The sequence below is a fragment of the Simochromis diagramma genome, unplaced genomic scaffold, assembly GCF_900408965.1.
Source record: "Simochromis diagramma unplaced genomic scaffold, fSimDia1.1 OVJJ01000159.1, whole genome shotgun sequence".
NCBI classification, from domain to species: domain Eukaryota; kingdom Metazoa; phylum Chordata; class Actinopteri; order Cichliformes; family Cichlidae; genus Simochromis; species Simochromis diagramma.
In genome coordinates, this window is record NW_024387197.1 from 928,794 (window position 1) to 952,739 (window position 23,946).

The 23,946-nt window shown below is 38.5% G+C and overlaps 1 protein-coding gene across 4 annotated transcripts; it reads right to left on the reverse strand.

The window, feature by feature from the left end:
• Positions 1 to 3,366: 3,366 nt before the first annotated feature.
• Positions 3,367 to 23,133, reverse strand: LOC120745374 (leukocyte surface antigen CD53-like). 4 transcript variants are annotated; one of them, XM_040050188.1, is made up of 8 exons: positions 21,365 to 23,133; positions 20,855 to 20,936; positions 18,821 to 19,009; positions 18,250 to 18,324; positions 16,759 to 16,869; positions 16,370 to 16,477; positions 4,551 to 4,634; positions 3,367 to 4,334 (listed from the first exon to the last, which is right to left on the reverse strand). In XM_040050188.1, exons 2-8 carry the CDS (start codon positions 20,915 to 20,917, stop codon positions 4,269 to 4,271), a joined length of 696 nt encoding a protein of 231 aa, XP_039906122.1. In that variant the 5' UTR covers positions 20,918 to 20,936; positions 21,365 to 23,133; the 3' UTR covers positions 3,367 to 4,268. The 4 variants fall into 4 exon arrangements, with proteins under 4 accessions (XP_039906122.1, XP_039906123.1, XP_039906124.1 ...); XM_040050189.1 differs by having other exon boundaries at positions 20,851 to 20,936; XM_040050190.1 differs by lacking the exon at positions 20,855 to 20,936.
• Positions 23,134 to 23,946: the final 813 nt, after the last annotated feature.

A 23,946-nucleotide genomic window follows, 5' to 3' on the forward strand; every position in this document is an offset into this window, starting at 1 on the left:
TTGTTACTGTTGCACTGTTTTGCATGTTCTGGCACATGTTGTTATTGCATGGCTTGATTAAGGTATACATTAGGCTGACATCTGGGGCCAGAGGTAAAACTGTTCTGGGCCAGCACAGGGCCAGCAGTGTGTCTACAACTGGCCCGTGGCTGCACACCACCTACAGATGGCCTACATACCGCAAAGATTGACGGCCCTTTGGTGGCCCAGATCAGGTTTGCCAGAGGTAATCCACACATGGGCCAGCACAGGACCACCAGTGTGTATACAACTGGCCTTGTGCTGGCCCATGTGTGGGCCACTAAAGGGCCGTCATTCTTTGCGGTATGTGGGCCATGTGTAAGCACATTGTGTGGGCCTGATCCGGGCCATACCAATTTTGCTATGTGGGCCAGTGAACATGGTGGTGCAGTACATGATAGAACACTTAATTTGACACAATTTCTCTCAAACTTTCTTTGTTCCAGCTAATTAAAAAATATAAGTGATAAGTGCAGCAAACCTATTAGATATTAACCCTTTAAAGCCGGTGGGAGCGGGCACGCTCTGTTTTGCATAACTATTTTTAAATCTGGGTAGCACTGCAACCACCTAAGCTAGCGCAATAATTTTTTTTGCATATGAAACCAGGAGGAGTTGTACTTACATCTTATGCCACCAGGTTGTCCTAGGTCACAGTTTCCTTCCACATATAGCTTTGCAAAAACTGCATAAAAAGCACTTGCAGCAACAAAAACATAATATTCCAGAAACACCGATCCGATCAGCTGTTTGTAACACGTCCTACGTCCATCAGCACGAACTATTGCATGTCCTCCATGTCCTGCCCGAAACTGGAAGTGACGTCATTTTGCGGAAATGTAGTTTTTTTTACTATCAGGGCCTTATGAGCCTATACTGGTGTTTTTAAAAGTTATCTTTGACTTTATGACTTTCTGTGTCATTTCTGGGATGCTTAGGACTCAAATTGCACTGCTGGAAATAGTTTATTTTGATGCATATGCTGTTTTTTTTTTTTTGCAAATTTGCATTATAATATTTATTTTTGTTTTACCTGCAGTATATAAAAATTGGTGTATTTCAAAAATAAAACTATGAAGACACTCAAAATAAATTTCCTGTGTTGGGAAACTATTTTGTGCAACATTTTTGTATTTACAGTTTTGAGGGATAAACCTCTTAAATTTCTCTAACTAGAAATATATGTTAAAAAAAACATCGAAAAACAATTTAATTTTTTTTTTTGTAGTTTATTGCACTTTTTTGCAATTTATGTAATTACTATGCACTTAATGCAGACATATTATTAAAATCTGGGCTATAATGATTGTATTGATGTATAGCAACTTGAAATGCTCCCAAAAATGGCACCACAACATGTAAAAATATAATATAAGCTCTGGCGAACTTGGTTCTATAGGTCTTAAAGGGTTAAATATGCCACTCCACAACAACACACTCAAAGGATGCCTGAAGCTGAAAGAAGACAGCGATCATAAAAACATCTCAGGAGAAATTGTTGGAGACATCAATTAGGACAAATATCACACCACAGGAGGATGTTGTTAACATGCATTTCTCGCCATGCCAGACTGATAAATCTTCAGCGCAGACGCAAGCATCCTGTGTGGTTCTGCCGCCACAGAGATGCTTTTAAATAAATATCACCTTCATTATCAAAGCTTCCACATGGCCACAGGCATTACATTAATACCTGCCATGTAAGTCAAAAGACAGACACAGTAATCCAGATTGATGCCCGTTGCACTACCGCTATCTAGAAATACATTTCTTTATTTCATGCAGTGCCGGTTCATAATTCAGAGATACCTACTTCTTCCTAATCCTACATAATACTCTAAATGATCATCATATTTTAAAGGTCCCATATACTTACCCTTAAAGGGTGATGAGTGGTTTTGCCTTTTTTTTTTTTAACTTTGCGATGGTACTCTTCAAGACTCCAGCAACAAGACAAGACAACTTCAAGATTCAACGTTCAAGGTTCTTTATTTGTCACATGCATAGTTATGGAAGTATAACACACAGTGAAATGTAACCTGACACGCTCCTCGACATGTGCAAAAATTGGGGGGGGGGAGAACATTATATATATATATATATGTAGTATATACATTGGGTGAATGTGCAGTAGTAGCAGCAAGCAGGTGAATTCTGTACATTAATATGAATAGACATCTGACTATTTTACAGGATAGACAATATAAACATATTTAAAATTAAAGGAATTTGAAATGTACATTGTTCCTTGGTTTAGTGTCTGGAAGAGAGTCCTGTCTCAGTCAATTATAGATGATGTGAGAGGGCGGGTGTGTGTGTTTAGGCCTCATGTCACGTTGGAAGGTGACCCTTGCTCTTAGGTCATCCCAACTTGCCTTTGGGATTGCATCAGGAAGGGGATCTTCCAAATCAGACATGTGGCACTGCTCTCATTGGTGACCCCTTGTGATAAGGGAGCAGCCGAAAGTAGCAGGAAACTACTCCCATGTCACTTTTAGCAGTTTAACTGTAAGCTGTATTTAGGTGTTTTCAGGGCTAAAAAGTTGCTCTCAGACAGTTGCTCAAAGCCAGCACAAAAATACATAAAAAGAAAGACAAAAAAAACATTTAAGGGTGACAGATACGTAAAAAATTAAATTAAAAAAGAGCGAAAGAGAGAGAGAGAAAGAAAATCTGGAGGTACGCAAATATGTTTTTGGAGTATTGTAGTGTTTTTCTTGTTTTGTTTGATTGTTTTGTTTTTTGTTAGTGGAGTATGACGGATGTAATGAGAAAAGAAGCTCTGGGAATTCAACTTAATTTACATAGTGCCAAATTACAACAACAGTTGCCTCAAGGCGATTTATATTGTAAGTTAAAGACCTTACAACAAAGAAAACAGAGAAAACCCCAGCAATCATATGACCCCCTGTGAGCAAATACTAAATACTTAAATACTCTAGGAGCAACAAGTAACCCAGCTGTCTAAAAGCAAAGTGCTCTAATGGGATGATATGGTACCCATGAGGTCTTTAAGATAATTTGGGGCCAATAGTTGGGCCCTACCAAACAAGAACATCCTAAAAATACCAGAGATCTGTGGGTTGGGCTTGCATTCTGACTCATCTCTTAGAAAGTGTACTGGCAGATAAGACAAACGGACAGAAAAAAAACCCCACCATAAATCACAATCAGCATATATATTATTTTATTAAACACATTAAGGGACCATACACAAGTTTAAATGCCCCTCTTTTCAAGAACTACTGGGGAATTCACAGGATAAATCAGCTGGATCAGTTAAACCGGAAAACACATAAACGTGATTAAATAAAGAAATCATAAAAAATTAAAACACTTCACAACTTAAAACTGAGGCACGTGTGATTTCTTTATTACCACAGCACACCAGGTTATAGATAATTTGATCTTAATGGCACTACCTTAAGAACATTGCTGCAGTCAACTGAGAGTTTCGACCTCATTACAACGTCATGCTAGTTCTTAACCTCATTTACATCCACTTTGTCACTGGCAACCAAAGGTTAGTGTTAAGGGTGAGGGGTAAGCTTTTATCAGAAAAACTGTAATGCCTAAAAGTATGTGACTTCATTTGAAAAGTAACATTGTCTAGCTCACAAAAATATTCCTAATTAGCATGTGGCTAATACTAGTCAACTCACTGATGACCTGGTGGATGTTAAGAGGCTAAACAAGCCTACATGCTGGTTTTAGACAGTCTACCAAACTGAGCTGATAACAGTAGAAGATGGAAGATGCTCAGATTCACTTTAAAAACACCAGGATGTGACGTTAGCCAGGACTTTAATTAGAAGAGAAGCAGGACATTTCTAAGACAGGTGGTGTTGGCTAATTCTTACAGAAGAGGGGGTGAAATGTCAGTACTAAAAACCACTACACTACCTACAAGATTTTGAGTCCTTTTGCTTTGGTTTTAGTCTATCTCAAGTCTAACATACAAGGAAGTGGTGAACACCCAGCACTCACAGGGAGAAAATATCTTGCTAACACAATCATGTCATCACTATTTATCCAATTACATGTCTCCGTATCACATTTAATGATCTGTCACCTCATATGACATTCTTAATGGCGATAATCAGCTAGCTCCCTTTTTGACAGATGGAAATAGCAGCGGGTTTTTTGGTGTTCGGAACAGATTAATAAAAAGCTGAGATAGGGAAAAGCATCGTCTTGACATGTGGAAAGTATCTGTGAATTGCAGGTAGAGTTCCTCTGGACCTTTTTCAGTAACCCTGTCCACGTACAGCAAAGCAGCAAAAGAGAGGGAGGGTGATAGACATGCAAAGAAACTGTAAAAAAAAGAAGAGCAGAGAAAAAAAGTTGACAATATTCTGTTAAAATCTCATTAGCCAGAAAATGTTTGAGTTTACCCTAAAAATAAAAATAAATAAATAAAACAACCCCAACCCTAGACGAATCGCTGATCTGATGGATGTTAAGGTTTCCACTAGTTGACAACACCTGCTGCATTCCTAACTGGCAGCTGTAATGGGGAGAAACTGTACCTGTAAGATAAACATGGAGACCACTCCTGCCGCTGTGCTTAGGTAGTTTTTGGCAAACCAGTCCTGCAGTTTCCCAACACAACCCTGAAAGGCAACATTTTTATGTTTATCCTTTACTCATACACATTACGATACAAAGCATACATGCAATTATACCTCAAGCACAAGAAGAGAAAAAGTGGAAAAATTCTCCGTATGTTTAAGTGAGCAGTGCATGACAAAGTGTTCATATGAATGTCAGGAGCCGAAGTTTCCCACCAGATCAGTGCATTCATTTATGCTGTCAGTGGTTTTATTGTTGAGTCTTACTGGTGTAGGTAGTGCATAACACAGAGTCCAAAATGGAAAACTGTGGCACAACATTGATAACTGATACCGCACACATATACTGATATCTGTGTAATCATTTATGCTTGATCCTGGATACTATAGCTCCTCAGAGATGCACGATTCCCTGGCATAACTCAGAAACGTGCACCTTAAAACAAATAACCCGCAAGCTACAAGGAAATAGAGTGTCACTAATTTAGATGATTTACACTGAAACCAGTTTATTTCTCTATACCAAAAAATAATTCCCCACAAAGCTAGCACATTTTACTCATCACTGACTGAAGAAATTAAGAACAAGCTTTTTTGTTTTTTGGGGGGGGGGGTTCCCACATGGTAGCCAGACTGAGAGAGTCAGAGCTCGAGAAGCCAAGCATTTTTTCACCTGAACAATTAATGTCTTCATGAATTTCTTCACAAATCAATTTTTAACCAACAAGCAGCTCTAACACAAAGTACACTGTTAGCCTTTGCAGTAATTTCCATAGCTTAGTACTGCAAAATCAACAGTAAAAAACTCTAAAGGATGTTAGCAGTTTAGTACTGTAATTTGCATGTCATTGTGGGAAAATTCCATGAGATTACATTATTTTTATGGTAACTCACTGTACTCATGGAAACAGCTGTAAAATACAGCAAATGTATTAATTGGTGATGTTACTGAGATTATACTATTACACCATCTGGATTTCTGGTGTTTTTTACTGTAGATCTAAGAGTAATTGCCTAAATCCTCATTCAGAGTGTATTACCATAAAATGCAATTCATTGTGAGAGCAGAGGCGGAGCCAGACATTTGAAACACCCGGGGCTTAGCCCAAAAGGGTAGTATGCATGTGGGATTTTTTTTTTCCCTTGGGGGGGGGGTAGAAATGACTGAAAGATTAATTGGCTCTGTTTTGCGTTTTGTTCAAAAAAGAATGACTTCATATAGGGAAAAATATATATCACATGTGCAGGACACCTTTAACTAGTTTTTTAATTAAGCAGCAAGGCAGAACAAAGTCGGGGCTGCATCAAGACACGAGGACTAAACCCCAATTCAACCAGACCCAGAACTGATCCAGAATTAAAACAGGACTACAACAGTTCAAAATCAGGACTACTTGGGACTTAACCAAGACAGAACCAGAATCAGAACTAGATGATAGTAGCACTAAAAATCATCATAGACCTGCACTACACTTATTTTTTAATTCTACCAAAGTACAATATTTAGATTGAGAAAAGTTTATATAATTATTTAGCCTTGTTGTGCAAACAAGCCTGCAGAACTTAATAAATATAGAATTTGAAAAATAACAAACCTAAAAAGAAACACTAGGTACGAGATACATGAGTACCTATGATACGGTGATACTTTTGGCAAACGACCATTTGACTAACATGTGTGTCTCACCTGCTCTTGTTCATCTCTGTTCTGTCCTCATTCTCCATCTCCCTCTCTGTTCCTCTCTCTCTCTTTGTGCTGACAATCATCAAATATACAGATATTTACACACTCTTCAGATAAAAACACTTTTCTAATTGTAACATCAAATCAGACTAAATGTTTATTTTTTTTTTTAGATTGATAAATATAAAAAACATATTTGTTAACTTTAAGAGTAAAGAGATAAACTGTCTGTATTTCTTAATTGCAAATGGCACCAAATTGTATTCAAAATTGAGCCACACTTATGGAGCTCCACAGTTCTTTTTCTGGTGTTTTGGTTGACATCTCTTGATTTTCCCATGTCAAAGAAACAGGCTCTGTGTTTTGCCTTATATGCATCCACAGGTGTGCCACCAATTTACTCACATGGACTCTACTAACCTATCAGAAGCTTCTTCAGCTCAGAATGGAATCGTCTGGAGTTTCTTATTAATTAACAATAAACTTAGTGTACATGTACTCCTAAATTTGATGAAAGTGATAAAAAACAGAAAGCTCTGTCTCTCTTTATTCTGACATTTAACTAATTCAAAATATATTTCAATATTTATCTAAAACAAAAGTTTACTCTAAATTGATGTTGTACAGTAAAAATGTTTTATGTTTTCTCCCTAAAGTGTAAATATCTGGTTACAAATGTGAATATCCTGCTGTGTACTGAAATCCCTCTTGTTTTGCATAGAAATATACTGAACAACATACAAAGCATAATATATAAAATAACATTTACCTGAGTTTTTTCTTTGAAAGAACCCTCGAATGTCCATTCTTATATTTCAGTACATAACTGAAACCGATTTAGTCGGGGAGGGTAAGAACTGAAAATATGAAATAAACACACGTAAGCTAAGACTCTCTAAAAAAAATAGCATTTGTTCGGCTTTTCATTTCGCCATTTGTTGATTCACTTGAAGAGCAAGTAACGTAATATTGGTCAAGTGATCAGTTTGATATCAATCTTTCGTGATGCACCGTCATATTTACATTATTTGTACGGTACGAATGATTTGCTTTGGTACCTGGTCAAACTTAAGCTCTCCTTAGTATGGCTGGCTCCGTCTCTCCAACAGCGCACTCACGGGCAGCAGCTGCCCCGCCCCCTCGCTCAGTCGCTTAGTGTCTGAGCTCAGATCATACCAATATCAGGGGGGGATTCACGCACAGTCGTAAATTCCCACAGTGTGCACTATGTGCTTCGAATATTGTGTGTACTTTTTGTTTTATACAGTTGTCAGCCAGGCATCTAACTATGAAAAAATTACACTCCAAAATACCCCGGGCTTCTGACAAAACAACCCGGGCTTAAGCCCAGTAAGCCACCCCGACGCTCCGCCCCTGTGTGAGAGTATTATGACATGTAAACTACAATATGCAGCATCATTTTTAACTTAAGGAGTAAGTTGCAGCCACACTCAAATGGAATTTTTTGAATTGAACCTCATATATTAATAAATATATTTGCTTATTCAAACAATGTGAAACATTATTACAGTCCACTTTGTATCAAACAACCAGTCTCACCCTTACAAAAAAGAATATTCAAGTATATTATAAGTAAACTTTAAAAACTTGAAAACAAGGAAGTATACTTTTAGTTCACTTTGTATGTACTTTTATAGATTTTAGACCACATTACATTTAAGCATACTTTAAGTCCAGTTCGAAGTATAAAGAAAAGTATAAAAAAAAAATTAGTCTATACTTGTAGTATAGTAGTGCTTGTAGTATACTATGTAGTATGTAGAGTATTTGAAGTATACCTGAAGTATACTAAGAAGTACAATGAAATACCCAGCATGCATTGTAGTGCTTTAACTGTAAAATTAAAACAACTATGAAACAAATAATTGATGTTTTAAACAAGAATTTGTTACAAATTCTTGTGTAATGTCTTTTACCTTTTGAACAGAGTAAGTGGAATGAAAATAATTGTTTAAACCGTGAGTTAAAAGGGTTAATGGTTAATAAACCTCAACTCTCAAATCATTTTCTCACCTGTTTTCAGTATAATTCTGGTACTTGAACTATGAGTGTAGTTCTCTGCAAAGGAAGCTTTCTGATAGTGGGAACTGTTATCTGACTGTCTGGGGAATGAAGTGATTTGTTACATGTGAAAAATATGTTTCACCTCCATCGTCACGATACCCAAAAACTCCAACCCATCTAGCATCAATGACTACTGCCCAGTAGCACTCACCCCCATCATCACTAAGTGCTTAGATGGTGTAGGTGGTGTGTGAAGCACTTGTTACACATCTCAATGAGAGAGCCATAGCCGACACCACACCTTTACCTGACGTACAATGTGACGTATGGCACACACGTCGGCTATTTACTTTCAAAACAACAATGGCGGATAGAAGATAGTGATCGAGGCAGTTAATGCTCCTTTCGCCGGTTGCCAACCATCATTAAATAACAACAAGAAGAAAATATTGATCTGCTTTTCTTAGTTGTGCCCGTTTAAGACGTGATTCAGACTCAAACAAAGCTGCAAAGCAGGAGAACAACATGACCATCAACTATTCTGTGCCACAGTCCCAGTTTGCTGCAGCACAGATTGATGATGAGATGGTGGAAGAACAACAGAGACAATTTACGGACCGTTAAGATGTGCAACTCAGAAGTAGTCAGAGGTAACTGGATGGAGTTCAGTCAGGTTAAATGCACGGTTGATTGGATTATATCTGAAGACTTTATACTATTCGTGACAACTCTGCTAGACTCCAAATTTCGCATCCAATTAATGCGGGAGTATCTCAAAAGTAAATGAAACATCTAAACTTAACACTTTTTCCCTAAAACTGACTGACATGGGACACATTAAAGTTGAATTGGAACCAGCTAATCAGTCTGAAGGTAAGTGTTTTTTCACTTATTCGAGAGAAGTCAGAAATGTGTTCTTATTACTGTTTGTTTTGACTTTTCCGCTACCGTGCCAGGTTATTTTCAATCAAATGCTAAGACAAAATGTCAATAGCTATGAATGTGGAGACTCAAAAGACTAGTTAGTAATAGTTGCCGATGAATTTATGAGACTTGATAGAAACATGGACGTTTGCAACAGGTGAATCGGCGAACTAATGAGGTTGCGCCCAAATGCTTAAAGCTGGTAAATGGTCAGTGTTTTCAGGTGTGCTTGTACTACCTGTACGGTGCGGGGTGCTAACTAAGTCAGGCTAAAGTCAGTCAATCGTCGAGCTCGAATATCTTTTCATTTTTGTGCACTGCTCACTTGTCTTTACTGTGCTTTTTGTCGGCACAGATTTTGTGTTCATTGAAGCCTTTTGTGAATAATTTTGATCATTTAAAAACTGGGAATTGGTCCCTATACTCTTATTTTGTTTTTGGGGGTTTTTTTTGCATTGCATATGTCATTTTGGATAGGTAATTTGTCATTGAAGTTTTTGCAACTAAGTTTACTTGTAAATTTTGTGGCTTCCGTGCACGGAAATTTATATTGTTCAGTTTGCATGTTAAAAGCCACAAACATGTAGCTAACTATAGGTTTTCCTGTGGAACTGAGAACTGTCCTGCCACGTTCAGAACATTTTCTGCCTTTCGTTCACATATGCATAGGAATCACAGAACAAGAAGGGAGACCACTGAGGAGGAGTTCTATAAGTTCACAGATTACCTCAGCTGTCAAGTTCCTGGATGTGGGTATGCTGCACAAAACTTCACAGGTCTTTGTGCCCATCTCAGATTTCACATCAAAGATGGGAAAGAAGTATTATGTCCATTTGAAGGCTGCTCTAAATACTTCAGTGTCCGAACATCATTTTCCAGCCATATTTCTCGAAAACATAAGCAGACAGTTCAGCAGTCAAGCCAACAAGAAATTGGTGAAATCATTCAAGAACTTTCACAGAATGATCTCTTAACACTGTACAAAAGGTGTGTTGAAATCTGACAAAACAAGGAAGACATTTTTCAAAGAAAATTTCAGTTATGTGGAACCCACTCAAATTTTTTTAGGATCTGACAGTACAGGCAAACAGCGTTATTTTCAGTATGCCAATTAAAGAAACACTGAAGTCTCTCTTGAGACAACCCACAATACGAGAACAGTACAAACAGTCAAAACTGCGCCGATCACCAGACATGGTTTTAGAGGATGTCTCAGACAGTCAAAATGTCAAGGATAATGCACTTTTACAGCACTATCCATCATTTCTTTCACTCATTCTCTACCAAGATGCATTTGAAGTGGTTAATCCATTAGGGTCTGGCAAAAAGAAACATAAAATCCTGGCAGTGTACAGGACTCTAGTTGAGATCTTGCCACACAACCAGTCCTCTGTTGATGCAATGCAATTTGTTCTGCTTTGCAGGGACACTGACTTCAAAACTTTTGGCCATAACAAAGTTTTGAAGTCTTATTGCAGACCTTAAAGATATGGAAGAGACAGGGGTTCTGGTAGAGGATGGAACCATAATGAAGATAGCTTTGATAGCCATCTTAGGAGACAATCTGGGCTCCCACTGCATAGGTGGTTTCACTGAGAATTTCAGCTGCAGCAAACATTTTTGCAGATACTGCTTAATTGACAGGGAAAGTTTTATCAATGATCTACTATCACTTGGACAAAAAAGAATAGCTGATAAGTATAAGGACAGTGTTGAGGTCCTCTCTACAAGTGTCCACTTGGTTGTGAATGGCATTAAATTTGACTCCATGTTTAATTCACTGAAGTATTCCCATGTGTGCTCTGGGTTACCTCCATGTTTGGGCCATTATTTATTTGAAGGAGTGGTTTCCAGTCACTTGTCGCTATATATTGATACCCTTGTGCAAGTGGAAGGGCATTTCACATACAACCAGTTAAACAGAGCAATTGTACAGTTCAAACACGTAGGAAGTGATGCTTTAAGTAAGCCATGTGAGGTGAAAACAGGGCAGAAGCTGGGGGGTTCAGCAGCACAAAACTGGTGTCTTCTACGACTTCTGCCTCTGTACATTGGTGAAAAGATAAAACATCCTGTGGATAGTGAGGTTTGGCAGTTATGCCTTAAACTTAGAGACATTGTTGATCTTGTATGTGCCCCCAAAATAAGTCACAATGACATTTGCCCTGCTGCATCAGCTGAAACATCAAGCCATCCACCTCACCCCTCCTCCTCCACGTCCACCACTATGTACAACCATTACTCCAGCTCTTACAGATTCCTTGGGAAAGATTTCCACTCCGACTGTTGCATGCAATCACAAGAGGAGACAGAGGTCATCCAGAGGACAGGAGAAGTATGGTTAGAATTGTTGTGGAGGCCATGCAAGTTCACTGCAGAAACCCTAAATGTGCATCTTCTGAAGAAGTTGCTAAAATCATTGTAAACAGATACCCTCAAACATTTGCAGATTTTACTGAAAAGGGAGAAAGACTGGGTTGTGGACATTATTCACTACTAAGAAGCATCAAATCTAGAGTTGAACATGTTAATCGAGATAATGCAAGACATAGACTTCGTCAAACAAAGAGAACCAGGAATGAGGAAGATTGCAGTCCCAACAGTAATGCAACCCCACCTAAAAAAGTTAGATGCCTTGTTGATAGCTATGGTTGTATTAATTGGCAGCCAGTTGAACTTCCTGAGGGGGAAACGTCAGCTTCTTTAGAGGAAAAGAAACACATCTTGTTTACAATTTTTAATTCACAAGGACCTGGAGCTGTGGAGAGACCTGATGTGGATGACTTCATGTGCCTCACATATATTTCTCAGCGGCAGCTTATCAACAGTTGTCTCTCACCATCAGTAGCTGAAATTCAGGAGCAGTGGCCATTCTTGTTTACTGGGAAAGGTCTTTCGAACCACTTTTACAAACTCACAGGCATCGATATCAGTGAGCGCTTAGGTCAGGCCCTCATAACCAAAGGCAGAAGGATTATTAACTATTTCTCCAGCCAGAAGCTCAAATAGAAACTTGGTATAAGGACACTCATCCAGCAGATAGAAAGTGAGGGAGTTTTGACCAACAACAAGGTTGGCATAGCAGCCATACTTCTCATGGTGAAGTATGACAAGGAAGACGAAGACTCCCTCTTTGTCTTAGCAGATGTAAGCTTTTTTCATACAGCTCTAGGTTTAATGCTGTTGCTTGCTGTCCTGTTTTTTTTTTTTTTTTGTTACATAAAATGTCCTGGTCCTTTTTCTGGCAGGAAACATCTACCAGGATGTCTCTTGAATCAGAGAGCAACCTGCCAATCACCCCTAGGCTGATCATGCTTGGTAAGAAGTCATTTTTGAAATAGAACTGATTAGACCATATTACAAATTCTGTTTGGCACAGGAGCTTTTCGTGGACACAGGTATCCAGTCTCTGTTTTGTTAGCTCAAATTTCTGTAATTTCCTTTATAAACCAAGGTTGTTGGACATGTGTCTCAGTGAATCCAGCTAAGTAACAATATCAAATTTCACATTACATATTACTGATCAACATGGTAGTCTAGCTACATTAACAGCAGAAATACTGAAGTCAATACTGTAAAGTTCAACAGCAGCACCAACTATAAACTCCAAAATAACCATACAGTTGATTCATCTCCGGTAATTTAATTGGGCTGAGTCTTTGTTAGGTGTGTTTAATGTGCAGAATAATTCCCAATTATGTGCAATTATAATATGTTAAAACGGACTTATGTACATAAGGTCACTGATAATTAACTGTACGTAGCTATTTGCTTTATGACTATCTAGACAGTGTGAAGAAGTGAAGTATTGAAATTATTTTATGTTGCATAATGACAACATGTTGCCCCTATACATTTAAGGACAAAATTTAATGACCGCCACCTGCTGGATGGTGAGTGCAGAGGGGCGTGTAATTGTTGAGCTTGACAGAGAGAACACCTTTGCTGATGCGATGTCAGTCTTCTTTGGTTCATTCTATGTATTGAACCTGGAATACCAGGAGTCAGTGTGTGCAACATTGGAACTAATTCAGAGGTATGTTTGAACAGTTAGCTAATAGTGATAGATGATGAATAAATTATCCCTAAGTAACTCAACTTATTTCAAATCTGAACTTACTGTATGTTGCTATTTATTATGGCATGTTTTAAGGTTTTTTTGTAAGGATAAACCCTGAAGAGGGAACAAAATGTACCTCCAAGGTTGGGACAAGCAGAAAGACTGGGACCACTGTGAAGCGAAAGGTTGTTCACATTAACCCTCATGTCCCAACTTTCCTCCAGCGGCTTACTGAATTTGAGTGGAAAACTTCAAATTAGATAACTGTTGTTGCCATTTATAGTGAATTTCTTATATAATTTAAGTGAACAATGTGTTGTTACCTGTGTCTCCACAGACGATCCATGGCCCATGCTTTCTGGACATTTACACGAGTCGAACAACAATGAAGACAAGCTCTCTCGCCATCTTGCAAGAAGCTGTCTCTGTCCAATAGGTTTTTTTTCCCTTCTTTTACCCGTTTGTTAAAAATTATTTCAGCTACTTACACTTTAATTGTCACATGTATTGGCTCACCCTACAAATCAATGAACTCAGTCCACAAAGCAAGATCAAGGTTCAGTGCAGGTCAGTCAAGTTCCTTCACACCACACACGCTCATCCATGTCCTTGTTGACCCTGCTTTGTGCATTGATTTGGTGGTGTGAACCAGTATTTTGGACAAAGTGTATATAAAGGCAGAAGTGTGGGCCTTGATATTATATTCATTACAATTTAGTTTATTTGTATGGTGCCAACTTCACATTGTAGGTTTAAGACCCTACAAAATATAACTAAGAAAACCCAACACTTGAACATATGTTGTCTGCCATGATATGGATATGACATAATATCGTTATTGTTTGTATTTTATCAAAAGTACAGTTTTTAAATTTAATGTTGCTGAAACAAGAAAATAATAAAAAAAATCTATCTGATCGAGAAATCGCTCATCTTTGGAAAAGAGAGTTTATTACAGAGAAATGGCTCTTTCCAAAATAAAAGCTATACTATACGCTTCTTCTAGGCTATATTCTCAGCAGCATATTAAACATATCAGGTTCCCATAAGGAGAATCATGTGCTAACAGCTGTCTAAATGACTCGGGTAAAATTTGTAGCATGCGTGCGTGTTGTTTTTGTCTGCTTCCACTTGTCTTTGCACTAGGATGATGTCGGCGTAAATGTGCACTAGTGCTGTCAGCGTTAATCTCGTTAAAATGAATGATCGATCTGAATGAGGGTGGGGGAGGTTCAATTTCGGGTAGCGTTGAGGCAATTGCCATGTTGCAACGATCTTAGCTTCTGTCTCGCTAGCTTGCCCCCCCCCCCCCACACACACACAAGAGCACGCTGCACTCAGTGGATCTCCGCTCGACAGTGCAGCCTAGGCAGAGTAGTGGAACTCAGATCCACTGAGCTCTCAACACAGACAGCATCGTCAGAAGAAAAGTTGATAAAATAAATTTAAAAATTTGTATTGTTCGATACATATGCGTACCGAACCGAAAGCACTGTATCGAACGGTTCAATACCGATACAAGTATTGTTGCACCCCTAATAAATAAATAATATTTATTAGGGGTATATATATATATATATATATATATATATATATATATATAAATAAATGATACATTTTTTTTATACAATACAATTTTTTTTTGGAACCCTCCAGTCTCTTACAGTATGTTACTGTTTCCTGAAATTACGGTAAATTACGACCTGTTAAACAGTAAATGACCGCCTGTTGGGACACGGTATCCTCTAGCAGAGATGAATATTTTTGGCACTGATGATGCGTGATAACGGTAAGTTACTGGTAAATATATTGCAGTTTATTACCTTGCAGCGGGCTTACAGTGACATACCGTGAATAAACGGTAGTATAGCCTACCAATTTCTTAATCACAGTATGATGTTACTTTGTTGACGTAATTTACGACATAACGACATAACGGCGTCACTCGCCAGTGAGATACCGTAAAAAAAGCTACGGTGCGTTACCATAATTTGTCCAGGAGTATTATACCACAACAGCAAAAAGCGGTATCATCCTGCAGAACGGTAAGCTACCGTAACACGGCGTCACGGTATGATGCTGGCAACAGTGACGCCAGTATGTTACCGTAAAGTGGAGACAAAAAGTCTAACAGTGTACAGTGTGCTGGAATTCCTCCACAATGATGTGAGAGAATGATAAAGCCTTCTAAATAAAGACTAAAAGACCTTGCAGTATAATTAAAACGTCATTACCAGTGAAACATTAAAGCAGCGGTCCCCAACCCCCGGGCCTCGGACCGGTACCGGTCCGTGAGTCGTTTGGTACCGGGCCGCGAGAGTTGAGGCTCATGTGTGAAATGTATGGTTTTCAGGGTTTTTATCGGTTTTCAGCGTTATTTTGTTATCGTTTTTATCATTTACTCGGTTTTCATGGGTCTTTTCACATGTGTTATGAATAAATTTTATTTTTTTCGGTACCGGTACTAGTTTTATTTTGTTGTATTTATCCGCAACACCTTAAAGGCCGGTCCATGAAAATATTGTCGGGCATAAACCGGTCCTTGGTGCAAAAAAGGTTGGGGACCGCTGCATTAAAGAGAAACCAGATTAACCAGATCATAAAAACACTGTTATTAGAACTGTAAGTCAGATGAAATGAACGATTGTAGATTTTTTCAGTTTGTTTCACAACTGAATGTTGGTCAAATTCATATGTTTGTGTAAGACAATGTGGGATGTGTTTAAGCGTTATCATTACAGAGAGCAGATCTGGAATTGGGGTTTAGCTTTAAACAAACACAAACTATATTGGTTGAAGTTTGGAATTGTTATTGATGAATTAATATGCTGTAATTTATCTGAAAGCAACATTCCCAAATTCTTAATGTATATCCAAAATGGAAATTGTTTTTATCGTCTCATGAAACTCCTGTGTTACCTTTTTTCTGGAACAACTACTACTTCACCTGTTCTTTTGTCTACTTTGAAAATCTTTTTTCAAACACCCCTTTTTCTGCTACGTTCTTTGTTAAACGTGTGTTCACCCCAATAAAACTAAAGTCTTTTAAAAACAGTGTTTTATGGTTTGGTAATGTAAACTAACCTCTTGCCAGTTGGGCTGGTCAGTGACGTTACAAGGGTCCAGAGTACAACAGGATATTGGGACATTTCCCCCCCAGTCTGCCACACCGTGGACTCCACAGCACTTAAACTGTACAAAACACAACACTCGGGTTCAGTGGAGTAAACATGTCTGCTATCTGAGCAGGGAAAGGCACAAAATGATTTCCTATTCTGTTTATATCCAGTTCCATATATTTATTCTTTAACTGAATATTCATAGTATTACATTTAATGCTACAAGTTTCTACTTCAATGAGCCTGTTTTTCTGAGTTTGATGATTCAGTGTTAATATGAGCAGTGTTTAGCTTTAAATGGTGGAGCAGGACATGCATGATTAATCTGACAGAGGAAAGCAGCTTATCATTTACCAGATACTGGATGGCATCAAAGTCATCTTTGAGTGTCTGATTTTCTCCTGGACCCGATATCTTGTAGACCTCCAAGCTGTGCATCAGATCTTTCTCAAAGTATGTGCCAATCTGCATGACAGAAAGGAAGCGAAAGAACAGAAATATACTGGAGCCTACTGGACATGAACAAAAACAGTGTTTAGATACAAGTGGGGATAAATACCAGTACCAAATCAAACCAAACAAGCAAAAAAGTCAAAAAATGCGAGAACATATGCCGTAAGTCTGGAGAATGAACTTAGCTCCTTGGTTAATTAATATGTCCATCTACATAGAAACTAAGTATACAACACTTCAGTATGTGATGGACTCTTTCTTCAGCTTTTCCAGTATTGTAATAACAGGCCAATCAATGTGTCTGAGATGTGGCACTCAACAGATTCTCAATCTAAGAAATAATTCCACAACAGTAAAGTATGCCCTTGTTTTGAAGTAGTAAACTTTGAAACTTTATTTTTTCATTTCCAACTTTAAGCATACAGTTTTTATGTTTTGGTGGCTGTTAAAATGAAAGTTATATTTAAATAAATTGTACAAAATACCTGACCAAACCTGAAGACCCAGTGGCAATATTTGCTTTGGATAGGACTTTAATTCAGTCCAGTTCCATGTTGTCCTGTTTACTACACTATAAGTAGCAGCAGTGCAGTTGGAGGAAGCTAACAGCACTTAGTTTTTCATGAGTGCAATGCTAACAGCTTGTTTTTTTGTATATTGTGCTTTATGCTTAACTACAAATGCGGTGAAGTGAGCTGACACAGCTAACTCACCCTATCACTTTCTGTTACTTGTGTCTCTTAATACTTGCCGGGAAGCTTTTGTTCCACTTAAGGTAACACTATGTGACAATAAGTAGAATAGGTGGTTCAGATTATGTAGCACAGGTGGTTTTATCAATGGCTTCTCCAGTCTGCAAACCCTAAACTGCCCCTTATGCTTCACTGGCATGTAAATATGTGCAAAATAGATTTTAAAAAGAGCTTACAAGTGTGTGAATGATTGAATCTGGCTCGTAGTGTAACAACACTCTAAGACATTTATGAGACTAAACAATTTAATAGAATTCACACCTAGTTTTGACGTCAGCACTGGATGTGGGCATCATGGTAACTTGGCATTAGAGGGGTAATCATCATGGGACAAAAAACAACCACTCAATAGGCCATGTGAACTTGATAGCAGCATGAACCAAGCTAGACAGCTTATAGAGGTGAATAAAGTGCATAGATTTTCTTTATTATGGTTCTGTTGCCATTATTTGATACATTTTATGCTACAAATTTTGTCAAAATATCAAACCCGATATTGTGCTACACATAAAGTAATCATTCTTTTCCTCTGGTTTTGGTATCACAACTGGAAAAAATTGGATTGGTGTACTTCTAATAGAAACCTTTAAATAACCTGGTATATGTATACACATATGGATACAGATAGTGACTGTCCTACCTCTCTGTTGTAGACAAAAAACACACAGGCCATGGCCAGCTCCACAGATATCAGGAAGGACAGCAGGACATAAAACTGTGTGGGTGAAAATGGGACACCACATGACTACATTTGCATCTTCTCAGCTAATTTCAGTGTACTGTATTTGCATTCATTCAAACTAAATGCAAAGCTCATTAAAAGCATAGTTATGCTAATTTAATAATGGATTGCATTTGTATAGCACTTTTCGGGACCCTCAAAGCGCTGTACAATTCCACTATTCATTCACTCTCACATTCACACACTGGTGGAGGCAAGCTACAGTTGCAGCCACAGCTGACCTGGGGCAGACTGACAGAAGCAAGGCTGCCATGTCACGCCATCGGCCCCTCTGGCCAACACCAGTAGGCGGTAGGTGAAGTGTCTTGCTGAAGGACACAACGACCGAGACTGTCCGAGCCGGGGCTTGAACCGGCAACCTTCCGGTTACAAGACGAACTGCCAACTCTTTGAGCCACGATGTTTATACGATTTTATAGTAACTCATTAAAAATCTCTGGGCGACATTGAGTCACTGCTTCATACTCACGCTTATGAGCATGCAGCGGTTCTCCCTCATGCCTCCAACCACTCCCAAGTAGCACACACAGGTGGCAATGGTACCAGTGACCACCAGAGTGTTGGCAGGGTAGACTGGACAGAAGGAGGTGACTAGAGAGACAAACCTGGAGTGCATCATCATGAATTCACCAAAGGCCACCACAAAGGCATTGCTTAGCTTCACCATAGAAAACAAACACACATACACACATAAATAGGACAAGAGACACGTCACATTATTATTCTGAATTTGAGTCTATGTGGGTTTGCCTGTATGGACTAAAACTGAATTTACACTCAAAATCAAGAAAGTTTGGATTTTAATTTGTGAGCAGAGAAATTGCGCACATTTAGTCTCCCAAATAAAAAAACAGCAGACGTCTGATGTTAGACAGAATCGTCAACTTATGACACACTGACTCACATCTAGAGTGAAGTAAACACTATATATGCAACTAGGAAAATGATACACTTCTCACAGCTTTGTATTTATTTCTATTTATTTATGAAATGTTGCCTAGAGCCTTATTTTTGATTTGCTTTATATACAGAAAGTAATTTCCATCATAAACTAAACAAAATGGTGCATTAACATTTACAAGACATGAAACGCTGTGTTTGGCCCCGAGACCCACCATAAAATACTGAACATGTTGTAAAGACAAATAAGAAGACTGACAACTGATTTATGGAAGTAGCTAAGGAGATATTTACATAAGACACACACTACTGTACAATTTAAGCTGCTTGTATTCAGTATACTAATTTATATGTCTTTGCATAGCCGAAAAAAGTGTATTTTTACTTTTAGTTTTTTTTGTTTGTTTAGTTTTTGTCTAGATTAACATTGCACATAATTCATAATAAGCTTGTAACATGCATTACTACAGACTAACCCAGCTAATCTTGCTTTTTTTTCTTTCTAGAATTAAAATGAAACATTGGAGCATTATGGGTGCATTACAGAGGTCCCTCGTTACACCTTTCTCGGTCTCGCTGTTTCGCGGATTTTTTTGTGCAATTTTGCATGCTTTTTTTTTTTTTTTTTTTTTTTTACAGCGTATTGTGTTCTGCGTTCTGATTGGCTGTAGACCAATCGATCTCATGCCGTGTCTCCTGTACAGTACAGAATGCGTTCAGCTTGTCAGATTTACCTAAATCTTCGATCGCTAGCAGTGTGACTCTGAAGTACTGTACTGTATGTTTGTTTGCAAGTTTTCTCCAACAAACACAAAAATATCGACGAAACGTTTTGCACCGTCAAAGGCATCTGCAGGTGCATTTGGTTTCATTCTATAATACTGGACTTCTTTTTCTACGAAGGTTTGAACTTTTAGAGTGTTTAAACCATTGAGAAAAGTGGGGAAATGTTCGAGCCTGTCGGAGAAAAGTGTATAAAGTGTGTAGTAAGGGGTTTTACAGCCATAAAACATCTATAATAATTGTTGTTGTTTTTTTAAAATTAGATACCTCGCGGATTTCGCCTATTGCGGGTTATTTACTACCGTGATAAACGAGGGACCACTTTATTTCCATCACAAGTAAAAATTTTGAACGTTTGATCGGAGCCTAAAATGGTACTTTAATCCCCTCTTGTGGTCAAACGTAATCAAGTGCATGCCTGTGGAAATTAAATGGTGCTCCTGACTGATAACAATTGCAAATGAATGCTCAATGTTCAGGAACTGTGGCACCACATTTACAAGTAGAAGGTAGTTCCAGCTGCTCCCTTATTTCCCAAGGGCTGGTCACAGCAGATGGATATGCATGTTGATGTGGCACAGATTTTACCCCGAATGCCCTTCCTGACACAACACTCCCCCATTTTGTTGGACAAGGTAGGCAACTACTATCTGTCTATCTATCTATAACTATTTACCATAATGTGTATCTATAAATGTGTATACTGTACAGTGTATACTGTAAGTGTGCTATGTCATCTGACTGGAACTGGTAATTCACAGTTACATGACAACCCATGTTTTCTGTAGTCTGCGTGGGTCTCTTACCCCAACGTACCTACCCAGCAGAGGAAGTGCAGAGCTGTCACCAGAGATTTCAGGCAGTTCACACAGGCGCTAGTCATCCTTACTGATAATCTTCCTCTGTCAGAGTTTGTCACATGTATTACCATAAAATACAAAATGACACTTTAGATTAGTCTCACTAATGAGCTTAAATGTTTGAGACATAATACTGCTATAGACAGTTACTGTTTACGGTACACTTTTGTTTGATGTGACAACACTGACCCTTAAGTCACAATGGACACCTGTGCTCTGTTTAGGCTCCTGTTAATCATTGTTATCTGCTCTTATCTCCACATTAACCATTTGTTGCAAGTTTGTATCTAAATGTGATTGTGTGACAGCAGCTCACAGCACAGCACAAAACCTTCACTTGTAACCAAATTTCCATATCTTGTGCTTCCTAATTTATTACAAACATGTAAATAAATTCAAATGAAATGATAAATTCAGACACTAATTTTGTGGTTGAGATAACAAACCAATTGAATAATCTAAGGACCTACCTTGACTAATCTGTATCCAGCAATATCTCTGTGACAGACGTGTGTGAGCAGTAGCCCAGCGTTGCTACTTTCATTGCCAGGGTTAACTAACAATAAGGAGGAAGGAAAACTAACTAAAAGGGTGTGGAAGGGCAGTTGACATACTGGGTGTATCTACCCAGTATGTTTAGTAACAACATTAAAGAGGAGGGGCATTCATGCCTGGCAAGAGAGAGGTCTGTAATAAAAGACATTTTGAAAAAATAACAAAACTGTTGAAAGACAGTTGAATTTACTTTGAAAAACACTAACCATATCACAGTCTCAGGTGAAGCAGATTTTCATCAATGACCTCTTGAATTTTGCTGGACTCATTTTTTGCTTAGAGGAAAATCCATGGCAACATGCTACCACTTTGCTTCACTGCAGAAATGCAATTAGTCAGAGGCTAAAATTGGATTTTCCAGGTAGGAGATCGATGCAATCTATTGTAGCAGATTCTTTTTCGTTTACAGTCTGCAATAAGGTGGCTTGTGCGCTTGATGACATTTAATGCTCCCTGTGGACTTATTCAGTTGACTTCAACAATAAATAATTAAGATGCTACATAAATGATCAGAATTACTTTCCAACCCCTAGTCAGTATAAATCTAGTATAAATGCGATTGGAAAACTTGTACAGTAAGCAGATGGGACAGTGAGGTGATCATCTTGCATGATACTGCTGTGGATCTATAATATGTTATACAGTGTTGGGTCTGCGCTTCCACAGGCCCCGCTGGTTTAGAAACTTATTCCTGTTAACGAAACAAGGAAGCAAGACAAACAGCTTTAACCGGTTTTTACTTGCTAGCAAGGGAGGCTGGTCGGAACCAGGCTCTAGGAGCTAAACGCTCCTCACTTGTCTCCTAGCCAACTTCAAATAAACAGCCTTCCTTGCTGCCTTTTATTGAAAATAGTTGTAAAAAACCCCTATGGTTCTAAGAGATAAGGTACTGTGAGTGTGTGTGTGTGGGTGCGTTTGTGTGACCTCCTGCCCACAAAAGGGTCATAAAGGCAGGAAGCTTACTAAACAACAAAACAGAACCCTCACATAGGATGTCCCATAATAAACCACTACAGCCTCCCCCACCGTTCAACAGTCTGGGGAGGTCAACAGAAACAAATGTCTTTGATCCTATAGTTTGAACCAAGACTTACAAATTTAAGTAACACAATGACAACATTTAACAATTTGACTCCAACATACAGTACAGATACAATACAGGAACTTTCAGTTTTTTGTCCTAAAACATTCATTATGGTATTTTCACTTCTATTTGTTGCCCACCATGTTTGTAGTGTAACTAATATTTCCTGATTGATAAGTCAGGATGTCAAGTATCATTTCAAAAATGTGAACAAATGTTTTTTTGTTTTTGTTTTACAATACTTTTAAGTCACTTTGTCCAAAATGTACATGACTAAAAGTAAAATTGAATACTGTATCATGTTGTATTCAGGAAGACAAAAGCTCATCAGTGTTTGCTGAGGCCTTAACTGAAATGACTTCAAGGGTTAAATGGCTTAAACCATCTCCATCCTTCCCCGCTGGCCATTAGAAAGAACACAGGCTTAAGAGATTTCAGCACTTCCATCTTCACGTTCACCTGGGAACTTTCATCTTCTTACACGGTCTTGATAAAACTTTTAATAATAATAATAATAATAATAATAATAATAATGGATTGCATTTATATAGCGCTTTTCGAGGCCCTCAAAGCGCTTTACAATTCCACTATTCATTCACTCTCACATTCACACACTGGTGGAGGCAAGCTACAGTTGTAGCCACAGCTACCCTGGGGCAGACTGATAGAAGCAAGGCTGCCATATCGCGCCATCGGCCCCTCTGGTCAAAATCTAAACCTTTTAACCTTAAACATACAGTGTGGAGGGCTTGTGATAACTGTGAAGATGCAGACTGCATCTGAACACCTCGAGCCTCATCCTACACTTCCTTGTAGGTCACTAGTTTAAGTGATTATAAACCAATTAATCACACATCGCCAGTTGAATGGCCCCCCAAATTCTTCTGATCTGACCCCCTTAGACTTTTATCTTTGGAGTCATCTGAAGGCAATTGTCTATGATGTGAAGATACGAGATGTGCAGCAACTGAAACTACGGCTACTGGATGCCTGTGCTGGCATTTCTCCTGCTATTAGTGTGTGAAGAGTGGGAGAAGAGGGCTGCATTGACAATCCAACACAATGGGCAGCACATTGAACACATTTTATAAGTGGTCAGAAACTTGTAAATAACTTATGAAAGAATAAAGTTACGTTGAAACCAAGCACACCATTGTTTTTCTTGTGACATTACCAATAAGTTGGATGCGTCACATGGCCCTCTTCCTATTGAAAAAAACAAAAGTTGCATCCAAGATGGCCGACTTCTAAATGGCCACCATGGTCATCACCCATCTTGTGGAGTTTGCCCCCTCACATATACTAATGTGCCACAAACAGGACTTTAATATCACCAACCATTCCCATTTTATTACGGTGTATCCATATAAATGGCCCACCCTGTAGTTCAGTTTCTTGAATACACAAGGCACT

What these genes read in the sequence shown, in the direction of transcription:
- LOC120745374 (XM_040050187.1), bottom strand. Translation starts at nt 20,965, where the DNA reads ATGGTAATACATGTGACAAACTCTGACAGAGGAAGATTATCAGTAAGG. An exon ending in ACCGCTGCATGCTCATAAGC is followed by an intron (nt 18,325 to 18,820) that starts GTGAGTATGAAG and finishes TCACCCACACAG; the next exon opens with TTTTATGTCCTGCTGTCCTT. An exon ending in TTGATGCCATCCAGTATCTG is followed by an intron (nt 16,478 to 16,758) that starts GTAAATGATAAG and finishes TGTTTTGTACAG; the next exon opens with TTTAAGTGCTGTGGAGTCCA.